Source organism: Macaca fascicularis, chromosome 12, assembly GCF_037993035.2.
Source record: "Macaca fascicularis isolate 582-1 chromosome 12, T2T-MFA8v1.1".
Classification (NCBI taxonomy): Eukaryota; Metazoa; Chordata; class Mammalia; order Primates; family Cercopithecidae; genus Macaca; species Macaca fascicularis.
Genome location: NC_088386.1, coordinates 33361431 through 33375124, shown reverse-complemented (window position 1 = coordinate 33375124; position 13694 = coordinate 33361431). Strand labels below are relative to the sequence as shown.

Here is a 13694-nt window from a genome sequence, read left to right as displayed (position 1 = left end):
GATTTGTTATAGGCCCCACCCACTTTAGAACCATTTGATTGTTTTTAGAACCATTTGATGTTTTAAAATATGAGCATGTCTTGCTTTAATAAAATGTTAATATGCTCGCTCCACACTCAATTAGCACAGTGAGCCACCAACTCAACAAACCCTGCCCTAACATACACAAAGCATATCCTAATCACGTTTTGGTACTTCATAACTCATAGACAACTTTAAGCAACAATTTTAAAGGTTCTTCAGCTAAATCTTATTTCAAACACTACCTTCAGGAAAAAATTACTTTTTAAATAAATGACACTGAGTTTGATCATTCCTAACTATATACTATTGTTAAAAGACACACAGTGTGCCCTTAAAAATTCTTCAGTCTTTCACAGATTTTATAATATTTCCAGTTAGATTTAAACTTTGAAGATAAGGAAGGGGTCATTCATCTTTTATTACGTTATCTCCATCCACAGCACCTCTTCAAACCAAACTCTGTATGGCTGAAGAAAACCAAAAATCTGGTAAGCTACAGACATGAGCAATACTTTTGGTACTGGAAAAGAATTGAGAAATTAACTCATTACCTTAAACTTTATAAGTGAGCAAAGAAACCCAAAGAGGTTAACTATAATTAGTTCCTAGATAAGAAGTTATCTGTATTTGCCATCTGCTTTGATGTTTGGCATCCTTATCCTATTATATATTAATTTTTAATATATAGTATCCTATTTTTTGAAAGCTAACATTTAAAATCTGAATCATGTTAAATAGAAAGGGAAATAAAATTTTATATACATCTAATAATGCCTGCTCTGGTCAGACATAGGTGAAAGAATTTCAGGCCTACAATAGAGAAATTCAGCAAAAGATAAAATACCACTTTCCTTTGCTGTTTGCAAATTGGATCCATAGTCATTTCTTCCCAGTTTTCCATTATTATTTCCTGAAGCAGAGTGAGTTACAGCAAATCACCCCTAGATAGGTGATTTGATTATCTTTAGCATGTGGAATCTGTTACTCTCATAATGCTTATCAGCTCTGGCACAAATTGAACACATTAATCACCCCAAAAAAGAACTCTGCAAGAAGGATAGGAACCAGTGAGTTTCACTGATAATGAGAAAATGGTTCTTTTTTTAAGGAACACATTGCTAATATTAAGTTGAAAGAAAAAGACAATTTTGGGGAAGAGAGTGATAACTATAACAATGGACAAGGAAAATGAATTTAAATGGATATTATGAGAACTGAGGGACTCAATCCTCAGGGCAAATCGTACTTTGGCAACTATTTATATTTGATTCTGATGAAAAGCATACCAGACTCCCTTTGGGCCTTTTTGGGGATGTAAAATTTGGAGAAGGGCTGAAAAGTCTGAGTTCGAAGATTAGCATCTTATCTTTTTCCAAATGAACATGGATTTATGCCTTCAAATGGTTAACACTTATCTCTATGCAGCTGGAAATACAGCACAAATGGGAGCCTTTGAGTGTTTAAAGCAAACATGGAACCAAAGCACTGCAGGAGAAAGGCAGGGCAGGGCAGCGAGGAGGGGGACGAGGGGGAGTTGCTATCAGTAACTCGCCCTTATCCCCGTGCCCAGCCTGCGAGGCTGAGCTAGACCCATCTATCACTGACGCACAGCGAGTCTCAGGCTTGTCCCTTTGACAACAACGTCCCTTTTGTTACCTTGCTATTATGCCTGGCAGCTTCTTGTCCATGAATTCCTGCATGCACTGGTGTTCCGTGGAATGGCTGAGAAACCTCCGGAAAGATTCAACATATCTCCCGTGGTCAGAAAACAAGCTCCTCATGGAAGATGCCATGTTTGGTTTTCTGAGAAAGACAGAGTGGGAAGCAAGGTTTAACTTCCCCTCCTTCTCTTCCCAGTTCCTTCATTCTTTCCCCACCCCCACCCGTTTCTATCCAAAAAAAAAAAAAAAAAAAAAACACGCTAGGCTTGTTTTGAATTTAACATGCACCAAAGGCTGGCGTGCAGAGCTCATTGCTGACTCAATGTTTGAACAGCACTTTGCACTGATACTTTAACCCCTACACGGTTGTTTTATAAGAAATAGAAGTACTAAAGCAAGGCTGTAAATACACTGCTAAAACTTTTCAAACTCCTGATGTTGAAAGGTCATAAAAACAGACTGTATTCAAATCACTTCCTGTTTTGTCAGCAGAGCCGCAAGTAAGTTCCAAGTGTGAAAGTGACTGTTCAAAGTGGCAAACGCAGGATGAAAAGGACAGCTACACAGCACTCTCAGAAATCTACAGCAGTGAAATCTTTGACGAAAGACTGTCATCTGCCTCTGGGCTTTCTACAGGATTGTTTTGGCCTTGACATCCCTCAGCACTTAAATTTTCAACTTATCTGCTGCATTTCTTCAAATGCTGATTTGTGGTAACTCAAATTATCTTAAGAGGAAGTCACCAAGGAGGAGCCCAAGAACTCGTAGCTAGAAGCTGTCAGAAGCTGCATTTAGGGGATTGAGAGTGGTGAGAGAAGTCTTGGAGCAAGAGTGCAGGACACCAGGGTAAAAGCCCAGTCCGTAGAATCCTTCCCTAAGCACTTTGAACACGACGAGGTCAAAGACACTTCGCTTGGCTGGTTGAGCCTTTGGAAACCCAGTGGTGTCACCCACCAGAAGACCCAAAGCTTCAGAGTACTCACACACAGTCTTTCTCCTGGGAAGTGGTCTTTAAGAAGGTATCTAATTCTTTATCTAATACTGAGTTGTTAATAATAGCATCCAACTCATGGAGGAGTTGTGAGGATCAAATGAGTTAACTCATTATAAGTCTCTTAGAAATATGTCTGCTTAAACTGTCCCCTTCTAATTGAGTTCCCAAACTGTCCTCTAAGCATTCAAAACACTCCCCAGCTCCCTTTGTTTTCTGTTTGTTTGTTTGTTTTTGTTTTTTGAGACGGAGTCTCGCTCTGTCGCCCAACCTGGAGTGCAATGGTGCGATCTCCGCTGACTGCAACCTCTGCCTCCTGGGCTGAAGTGATTCTCCTGTCTCAGCCTCCCGAATAACTGGGATTATAGGCGCCCGCCACCACGCCTCACTAATTTTTATATTTTTAGTAGAGACGGGGTTTCACCATGTTGGCCAGGCTTGAACTCTTGACCTCAAATGATCCACTCACCTTGGCCTCCCAAAGTGCTGGGATTACAGGCATGAGCCACCATGCCCAGCCCCCAATCCCCTCCCCCAACTCTCTTTTATAAGTATGTTTTGTTCTCACTATTCTTAGAGCCAGTGCTTTTACCCTAGGGGAAAATGGAACATCTGGATAGGCAGATTGCCGTGGATGACTCTGTCCTTAATGAACTGTGTGACTTTGGCTGAAATATAAGCTGCAGTTTGCTCATCAGTAAAATGGGAACAACGAATTTTATCTCATAGGGTTGTAGTGAGAATAATATAACTAATGTTTAAAAAGTGCAAGCCAGTCCTTTCTGCAAAAATAATAATAATAATAATAATAATAATAATAAAATAACAAAAACCATCGTCACTTTATTCATGGAAGTTGAAATTTGAGTTTCATATCATTTTCACATGTCATGAAATGCTATCATTCTTTGAATTTAACCATTTAAAAACATAAAATTTATTGGTAGCTCATGGGCTGCACAAAACAGGTGGGTAGGGCTGGGTTCGGCCACAGGCCCTATTTGGTCAAGCCCTGATTTAGCTCCTCTGCCCTTCACTCATCCTTGGAAAAGGTCTTTGCTAGTTCTCTACTCACATCTCTATCCAGCCAGCCTTCCGTTTCCTCAGATTGACTCTGACAAACTTTTGCTTGTATTACCATCTTCCATTTTTCTCTTTAGAGCTCAACCCAAATCATTCATTCATTCATGTTTACATCTCTCTGTTTTTGTTTCATTTTAACCCAAACCAAAAATGGCCAATAATGTATTCATCTATTGAATAAATGTTCAGTAAGAGTTGCTGTTGGCTATTCTGCTGAGGAATACTCCTGACATGACTTTCTCTTGGAAAACTGCTGCTAAGACCTCCCTTAACTGAAACTTGGTCTTCTGAGACTATCACCTCCCTTGTCTGCTGTCAGATATTCTCCAACAGAGCCTGCTCTTCATGTGGATCCCATTGAGGACTTCCTTTTATTCCCACTGTTTCCACCCTACTTGAGATTCTCTTTATTTTTCACTTATTGTGCTATTTTAAAAAAAAAAAAAATTGTAAGTTCAAGGGTACATGTGCAGATTTGTTGCATAGGTAAATATGTTTCATGGGGGCTTGTTTTACAGATTATTTCACCACCCAGGTATTAAGCCTAGTACCCATTAGTTATTTTTCCTGATTCTCTCCCTCTTCCCACACTCCACCTCCAATAGGCCCAGTGTGTGTTTTTCCCATCTAATGTTTCCATATTTTCTCATTATTTAGCTCCCACTTATAAGTGAGAATATGCAGTATTTGGTTTTCTGTTCCTGCATTAGTTTGCTAAGGATAATGGCCTCCAGTTCCATCCATGTCCCCACAAAGGACATGATCTCATCCTTTTTTATGGCTGCTTAGTATTCCATGATATACATACATCACATTTTCTTTGTCCAGTCTGTCATTGATGAGCACTTAGGTTGATTCCATGTATTTGTTATTGCATATAGTGTTGCAATAAACATTCACATACATGTGTGTTTATAACAGAACAATTTATATTCCTTTGGGTATAATATACCCAGTAATGGGATTGCTGGGTTGAATGGGATTTCTGTCTTTAGGTCTTTGAAGAATCGCCACACTGTCTTCCACAATGGTTGAACTAACACTCCCACCAACGGGGTATAAGTGTTTCCTTTTCTCAACAACTTTGCCAGCACCTGTTATTTTTTTACTTTTTCATAATAGCCACTGTGACCGGTGTGAGGTGGTATCTCATTGTAGTTTTTATTTGCATTTCTCTAATGATAAGTGATGTTGAACTTTTTGTTCATATGATTGTTGGCTGCATATGTGTCTTCTTTTGAAAAGTATCTATTCATGTCCTCTATCCACTTTTAATGTTTTTTTTTTTTTCTTGTAAATTTACTTAAGTTCCTTATAGATGATGGATACTAGACCTTTGTCAGGTGCATAGTTTGCAAAAATTTTCTCCCATTCTATCAGTTGTTTATTCCTGTTCATAGTTTTCTTTTGCTGTAGAGACGATCCTTAGTGTAATTAGTTCTCATTTGTCAACTTTTGCTTTTGGTGTCTTCATCATGAAATCTTTGTCCATGTGTATGTCCTGCATGGTATTGCCTAGGTTGTCTTACAGGGTTTCTATAGTCTTGCGTTTTATATTTAAGTCTTTAATCCATCTTAAGTTAATTTTTATATATGGTATAATGAAGGGGTGCAGTTTCAACCTTCTGCATTTGGCTGGCCAGTTATCCTATACTGTGCTATTTTTTTAATTGGGTTTCCTGCTTTAGGAATCACACAGATCCTAACCAATTTTATTGCCACTGTCAACTTCATGATTTTTTTTTTTTTAAGTTTGGATAAAGACAGTCTTTTCTTTCTCTCATAATAATTAGTCTCCCCACTGACCCCCAAGTCAAGTACAAGATCCACTCTGCAGTTCCCCCAATAATTATCCAGAATTGTGTCTCATTTTATCTCTAGTTTTGCGTTTATATCCCCTTCAAATTGTGCTGCTTCTCTGGATACGTTCCTATGCTTTTTTGCCTACAGCCTCTCTTCATAATAGTTCCTTCTGTAACATGCTGCTTCCTTTCTTACCACATCCATTGAAAAATTTTCTATTCTTCATATGCTACCACTTTCATATATCCTTCCATATTTCCCTCAAAATAATCAGCACTCATGCTCATAATTTCTGATATTCTTGCAAGCATTCATCCTTGTGTTACTGTTGTTTAATATATTTGCCTTAACTCCCCTGCTTGTCCCCATGTGACTTAGCTCATAAAGACAGGAACTGAGTCACAGCTACTTCCCCGATGTGTTGCCCAAAGTAGACTTTCAGTTCTTTTTTAAATAATTAAGAATGTGCTTGAACATTTACACTCTTGAGATGTTCTCTGCTATCAGATGTCCTCCATCCTTTTCATTATTGAGTAGCTCTATATGTTACCAATAACACCAGAATTCCATTCCTTGAACACTTACTATGTGCCAGAAATTGTATGGACCTTATAAAATTTAATGTAGTATTTACTCTTTGTAGTACCTCCATCAACTTCCCCCTATTACAAATGAGAAAACCTAGTTTCTGAGAGATTAAGCTACCTAACCAAAAACTGCAGGACTGGTGTTGAATTGTAGGTCTGTCAAATCCCAGGACTAGCGCTCTCACAAAAATCTTTGTATTCAGCCAAAACCTGCTGCCCTGTAATTCTTAGATAGTACTCCTATTTCTGGTTGCTTAAACTAAACAGAAGTAATCCAGTTCTGTCTCCATATAACAACCATTAAAAAACTTGAAATCAACCATCAGGACAACCTTACTCCCCAAGGTGTCTCTTTCATAGCTCCTAATTATTTCTTCTGCAATATAGCGTTATATAATTTGTTACTCTAGCCCCTCCTTTGGAAATACTCTAGTTTGTCTGGGTTTCTTTAAAAGGTGATGTTTGAAAATAAACACAATATACCCAAAGCTACCTAAAAAGTGGAGATTTATTTTCCAGGCTTACACTAGTGTTTCCCAAAGTTCCGCCCAACTCAACTTCTTTCAGATTTTACTCTGCAAAAAAAAGGGTTCCACAGTCAAATAATTTAAAAAGTGCTGAACTGAGTAGCTTCCTCTGGGTATTTATAATGCACATTAGTATATTAAAGATTCATAAAACCTTTGTCACATGTCCTCTTCAGATGCAAATATATCATGGCTACGACATTTCTCTGATTAGTCTTGCAGTCCCTCAAAAGACAAAAAAAAAAAAGAGGAAATCTTGTTGCTTTCAGCATGATTTGTGTTTGATTAAGTGCTGGTTTCAGCAATCACAACTTCCTTTTAAAATTGCATATAGAATATCTGTTTCATAATCCATACTGCATCTGGAATTTCCTTCTAGCTGGCTGGTTAGAATTACCGAATCTTGAAAATCTTTTTTTCCCCTTTTTTTTTTTTTTTTGGAAAATTGAAGCAACAATCTAGCACATCTATCATTTGCCATGACTTTTCAAAAGTTACCAGCAGTGACATCAATATTGCTTTTATAAGTTCTTTCAGCACACTGAAATGTAATTTTTTTAGACTTTAAATTATTGCCTAATTTAAAATTCTTATTTATTTTCTTACCTATTTTGGGCATCCATCCCCTATTACATATCAATTATTAAGCTGTTACTGTGTCAAAGTGCCTTATATACTTCTAACACTCTGGGGGATGGAACTATTGATACCATCAAGTGAGACTCAGAGCAGATAAATAGTATAAGACCGCATAACTCCTAAGAGAAGAGCCTGGGTTCAAATTAATGTTTGATTCCAAGGCTCATTTAAAAAAATTATGCCATATTACCTCTCACCTTTCTGTGTCTTTCCAACATGAAGATTATTTTCCATGTTACAGAAGATAGGAGCAAAGAAAAAGTGGAATAATTCTGTGTTCTTTCTATCACCTTTTAATAGAACACCATCTTTGCTAGGTCAAAAAACAAAGGCTTTCCCTTGTTCATTCTTCTTCCTCTGTATGTGGTACACCAAAAAATAAACAAATGAACAAAAGAGGAGAAAAAACAATAGCAAAGTCTTCAGGACCCATTTTCTTTTACACAGCATTGTTCAGATATTTCTGTTCATCCTGGTCTTTAGTCTTCCGAACACCATACTCATTGGTCTAGCTTCTTATTCTTATGTCCGATCATCTAAATAGCACAATACATAGTAGGTATATGTTAACAGCAATATTGCTAAAATATGTTAGTCAAATAGGTCAAAGAATCCCATTTTCTTTTCACTTGACAAGAATGGAGGAAGACAGTATTTTATACAAATTGATTGATTTACTTGATCTGCTAGCTTATTTGAAATTTATCAGGAAGATTGATCCAACTGTGGTCTCAAAAGGAGGATTGGAATTATAGCACATAAAATTTTAGAGCTTGATTAGACTGGGAACTTCAGTCAAATATAATAGGCATCAGGAATCTTACATTCCGCAGGAGACTTAGGTAAGTTTCTCATAAACATGGAAATAAGAAGCAAGAAAATTGAATGCTATACAAGCCTTGCCTCTTACTAGGTAAATCTGCTCTAAACTTTTTTTTCCATATATAAAAAAAATGTGGAAAGACGAGAGGTGAGATGATCTTTAAGCTTTCTTGAAGTTTTAGTTAAATGCCTTCCATCTTTTAAAAAGATAAGTTTTTGTGGGCTTGTGAAACTAAAAGTAGTTGTATATATATTCATAGCTAGTAGAGCCACTGTATCTAAAGATTGTCAATAAATCATAAATGATAACCTAAAGATGGTCTCTGGGTAAGAAGCCCCTTCACTTTATGGTATTAGGCAAATTTACCAATGTGAGTTGCTTAAGGTCACACAGTTGGTAATAATGCCATATATTTTGTTACTATTAATGACTTAGTTGTTTCAATTACACTTTATTAATGTGGAGTTTATGATAGTTTTGTTTTAATTAACTTAAAACAAGAAAGGCCCAAAATACCCAATCAGGGACAAACCAAACTGTCTTATGATGCAGATGAAATACTTGGATGATAATTAATTGAGAAGGAAGAGAGAAGATGGACAGAAAAATCCTGTTAAAAGACATAGAGTAATCCCGTGAAATTCTAGAGATATAAAGCTTATATGAAATATTTAGGATGTGAACAAAGAATAAGGCACAACAAAAAAGAGTCTGTGAACTAACTTTCCATTTAATAATAAAAAAAATTTTTAAGTCACCTTGAAAGTACTAGATCTCCTCTCAAAGGTAAAGGTCAGTAAGTATTTAGAACCTGGAAAATTAGCAAGAACTGGACAGCTATCAAAACAAAAAAGCAAACAAAACTACAATAATACAATTTGTGAAATGAGATTTTGCCTCACTGCCCTTATAGAGGGATTGTGGTAAGCAAACTTCTCTGGCATCTGGTGAAGAAGTATGTGCTCAATATACCAAAAAAATATAGTCTATGAAACCTCAGCACTAGAACATTCTCCTGGGCTAGAACATTCTTATCTGAGATGCCTTGTAATATGATTTGGCTGAGTCCCCACCCAAATCTCATCTTTGATTATAACTCGTACTATCCACATGTCATGGGAGGAGCCCAGTGGGAGGTGACTGAATTATAGGGGCAGGTCTTTCCCATGATCTTCTCATGATAGTGAATGGATCTCTCTAGATCTGATGGTTTTAAAAATGGGAGTTGCCCTGCACAAGTTCTCTCTCTGCCTGCTGTCATCCACGTAAGATGTGATTTGTTCCTCCTTGCCTTCTGCCATGATGGTGAGGCCTCCCCAGCCACGTGGAACCATGAGTCCAACTAAACCTCTTTCTTTTGTAAATTTCCCAGTCTTGGGTATGTCTTTATCAGCAGCATGAAAACGGATTAATACACCTTGCTTGGGCATGATCTGAGAACATATGCCAGTGGGGCCCAAAGACTACTTTTTAAAACTTTTAAGCATAATTTTCATATGATAAACTATACAAATCTCAAGGATACAGGTGGAGGAAATTTCATATATGTATATATCCATATAACCATTGCCTAGATCAAGTCTCCTTTCTATAATATTTACATTTCTAGTCTCCTAGAGGATTAGCTCATGTCTGCAATCAACAATACTCTCTCCACCCTGAGACAAACACCATTTGGACTTTAACTTTCCCAGATACGTTTTGCTTGTCTTGACCATCATATGAAAGGGTCATACAGAGTACTATGCATACTCTAGTCTTTTGTGTCTGCCTTCTTTAGCTCTACATAATATGTTTGAAATACACCCACATTTTGTGCATCGGCAGTTCATTCATGTCAATACACATTCCATTATATAAATATTCCATAATTTTCAAAACCATTTTCTTTTACTTAATTGGGCATTTGCACTCTTTCTTCCAGTTTGGGCTATTAGGAGCAATGCTGGCAGAAACATTTCTGCACCTGTCTTTCATGGATATATGCACTCATTTCTATTATCATGAGTGAAATTGCTGTGTCATAGGACATTTTTTGTATTGCCAGTCACATTTGCTTTACCCTTCTGGGAGTATGTAGCAGTGTCTATATTTTAGTCAACAAATACTGACTGCCTTTTAGATCTTTAACCACTCGTATGGTGGAGCTGATTGTTAGAATTTCAGGAACTTTGTGAGCTGGTTGATATCACATGAGTAGCTAGAAATGAACCATGGTGGGAGTATTTATGTAACTGAACACAGGTCTGGATGCTCACTGCTTGCAGAGTCCAAGTAACAGGAGCAATGTCTGGTAGAAAGAAATAGAGACTTTGTTAACCAATACGGGTAAAGTGGAAGTGGCCAGATTCCCATATAAAGCAACCACTTTGATTTTTTGTGGGAAGGCAGGAATTTAAAGAAGGAAAACTTACTAAGGAAGGCAGGCAAGAATTGGCCTGAGTACAGTGTCTGTGTGTCTTGTTCTGGTGGCTATCTTGAGTCCTGGTCCACCTTGATCTCTGGCAGATGTGTTCTCAACAATGGCCAGTTGTTAACTAGCGGCCTTGACATATCTCTAGAATTTTGCAACTGGGTCTTCAGACTTGGTCTGTCTATCTCATGATTAACCCCTGAGACTTCTAAGAAGGCACATACTTGGATACTAGCATCCAGTTTAGATAAATGTGAAGGGAGTATATGGTGAGAAAAAACGGGACATGAAGTATATTTTAAGACTAAGGAAAAAGGCTTCTGCAGTTTGCTGCAAGGTTATATCTTAAAACCCAAGAGAAAGGAAAAAAAAAAGTTTAAAATGCATTTTGAAGTTAAGCTGCCCAGTTACATTTACACCATGAAGACTGGAAAACTCTATGAATCAGGTCTTTAAAAAAAAATCTCCTTGGAGAGCAGATTGTTAAACAATTAGCAGTGTACTATTGTTTTTAGCCCTGTGATTATTTGCAAAGTGGCTTTGGAGAACTTGAACCTTCTTTTAAACTGGCTGAGTTGTGGTAATACCATACAGGCTACCTTTCTCCTGTCTCTAGCATGAACTTCCTGAAGTGTGTGGCTAATGACTATATGTGGGAACCACCGGAAGGGGAGGTGCCATCTTCCAGCATCTCTTAATTAATTGGTTGTACCCTTGCTATGATCTAGAGACAGAGATATCATTGTTCCTATGTCTACCAGTTACTAGTATGGCATTGGGCAGGTTATTAATGTTCCCTGACCTTTATTTTCTTACATGTGAAATAGAGATAATAATTCCTACCTCATAAAAATTTGCGAGGATTAAAAGAAATAATGTGTATCAAGTTTTCAACCTAATGCCTGGCATATAATAAACTCTCTGGTGTGAGGTTGACTTCTTTAACTTTCAGTTCCTTCATTTATGGGATGAACACAGTAATGCTGTATTAGTCAGATTTCAATACAAATGGCAAAATCTCTGTCCAGGGTTCCAGAGATAATTTTTAATACGGGTAGCTCATGATAAAGGTGTTGGAACTGAAAAGCAAACAAGGAAGGTGAGCAAGCCCTCAGGACAGCATGCCCTTGCCACCTGTACCACCTGTAGGAGCAGGTGTTATCTGGAGCTCAAGCTGCCTAGTGGGAGGTAGAACAATGGAGGGGATACAAGCACTCTTGAGGATGCTGCCTGAAACACCAGGACATGGGCAGAAGTACTCAGTGTCTCCTCTTCCTGACCCCTCATCTCTACCAATTTTTCCACTTTCCTAAAACTAGCTGTAAACCAATTGGCAAAAAAGCATGAGTGATATAACTTGCAGGATTCAACTTTTTGAAGTACTTAGTAGAGGATGGAAAGGACCAGAATGGTATCTAGCATCAAACAGGCAATAACCAGAACAAGTGGCTACTATAGTAAATTAATTTGTTGTGAGAGTGGAAAAAGAAAAAGGAAAAAAAAAAGCATAAAGCAAAATACCAAGACTATATTAAGTACTCACTGAATGCCAGATAAAATAGTGAAAACAAAAGGTGGCTATTATGATAGCTACAGGTCAATGAGGACTAGTACTCATGAATTCTTTAAGAAGACTGCCTTTGTTTGATGAGGGTATTTGACCGAAAACTATTTCTTGGGAATCTATCAGGGTTTTGGGAAACTCATCAGTGGGCACCCGATAATGGGAGGTCATTAGGAGTCCCATGATGATGGGATTCCTTTTCAGATCTGAGAATTTCAGAGCTGTCTGTCCCTTTCTCCTCCTGCGCTCCCAGGGGATCAGGAAATAGATTAACGGGCGACTCCCACTCCTGTTTCTCCATGTTACTCTGCTTACTGACTCCCTGTGTGACTTTGAGCAAGCACTTAATTCAGTTGTCTTGAATTTCTTCAGTTGTAGGGAACTAGATGCCATCATTCACTTCCAGTTCTAAAATTCCAAGATTACTTGAGTTTACACCTGTTAATCAGAGACACGGCTCATATTTCAGGCTGGAATTATGGATGTCATTTATAAGACATTTGGCACTCGATATATCTCATTCTCTGACTCTTTGGTGCCCCTCCTTCCCTAATACAAATTCAAAGCTACTTTGCATTTCTAAGCATAGATTATACTATTGTGATGCACTAACAATTTGGAAAACATAAGGGGATCAAAGTAATTACCCATATGTTCTCAGGCAGTAGAAAATAATTAAAGTCTGTTTATCAACATGGCTAAAAACAAAAGGCATATGTATTCAATGTTTATTTTATTATTTCCTACTTAGGACTCTAAGAGCTGTTGTTGTTACTGTTGTTGCCTTTAGAGACAGGGTCTCCAGGCTGGAGTACAGTGGCACAGTCCTCACACACTGCAGCCTTGAACTCCTGGGCTCAAGCAATCCCCTTGCCTAAGCCTCTTAAGTAGCTAGGACTACAGGCACAAGCCACTATGCCTGGCTTTTTTTTTTTTTTTTTTTTTTTTTTTTTTTTTTTTTTGTAGAGTTGGGAAGTCTCACTGTGTTGCCCAGTCTGGTCTTGAACTCCTGGCCTCAAGCAATCCTGCTGCATTGGCCTCCCAAAGCAGTTGTTTTTAAATGTAATCAATGCCAAAAAAGTAGTAGCTCTTCTACCAGGATGCATGGGGTGTCAGTCTCTTCAAGTAGCTCAAAGATCATCTCTGGCAAAATACGTTTCAGAGTTATCAATTTGGCACATATTTTGTGCCGTCGAGTGAAATTTGCAGTTAATAAACACAAATTTATGGTTAAAAACAGAGGCGTAATGTTCCCAAAAGTGTATTTAAAGTCTTTCTGCTCTACTACTCCAAATTAATACTTCCACTGGTGCAGTTCTAGCAGTAGTGAAACGCAGATTGGGTCAGAGATGGTGAGAGTTTATGGAGATTAACTCAATAATTTTTGAAAATTTGCTTTTCGATAATTCTGAATTGATTTGTGGATTATCTTGTCTCCAAAACTCCATACTACTAAAACAAAACAAAACAAAAACAAAAAAAAAGGAAGAAAAGACAATTGTTTAAAGTACAGTGATTTTTGTCTCTCACAAATGTATGCTCTGTTTTATATTGTGTTTCTAGTTATGGTGCCTAATGA

The 13694-nt window shown here is 37.6% G+C and overlaps 1 protein-coding gene and 1 long non-coding RNA gene across 4 annotated transcripts in view; one reads left to right on the top strand and one right to left on the bottom strand.

The window, feature by feature from the left end:
* LOC135964432 (histamine N-methyltransferase-like) overlaps positions 1-1843 on the bottom strand; it is a 49479-nt gene extending 47636 nt beyond the window's left edge. For both annotated transcript variants that reach the window (XM_074008590.1, XM_065525435.2), the window contains exon 1: positions 1681-1843. Coding sequence is in view for 1 of the 2 variants with exons in the window: in XM_065525435.2 (XP_065381507.1) it covers positions 1681-1817 (137 nt within the window). In the remaining variant the exon portion in view is untranslated. The remainder of the gene's footprint in view (positions 1-1680) is intronic.
* A 329-nt stretch (positions 1844-2172) lies between these two features.
* Positions 2173-13694, top strand: part of LOC102146050 (uncharacterized) — a 111574-nt gene continuing 100052 nt past the window's right edge. For both annotated transcript variants that reach the window (XR_012420935.1, XR_010579860.2), the window contains exon 1: positions 2173-2704. This is a non-coding gene — a long non-coding RNA (uncharacterized lncRNA). The remainder of the gene's footprint in view (positions 2705-13694) is intronic.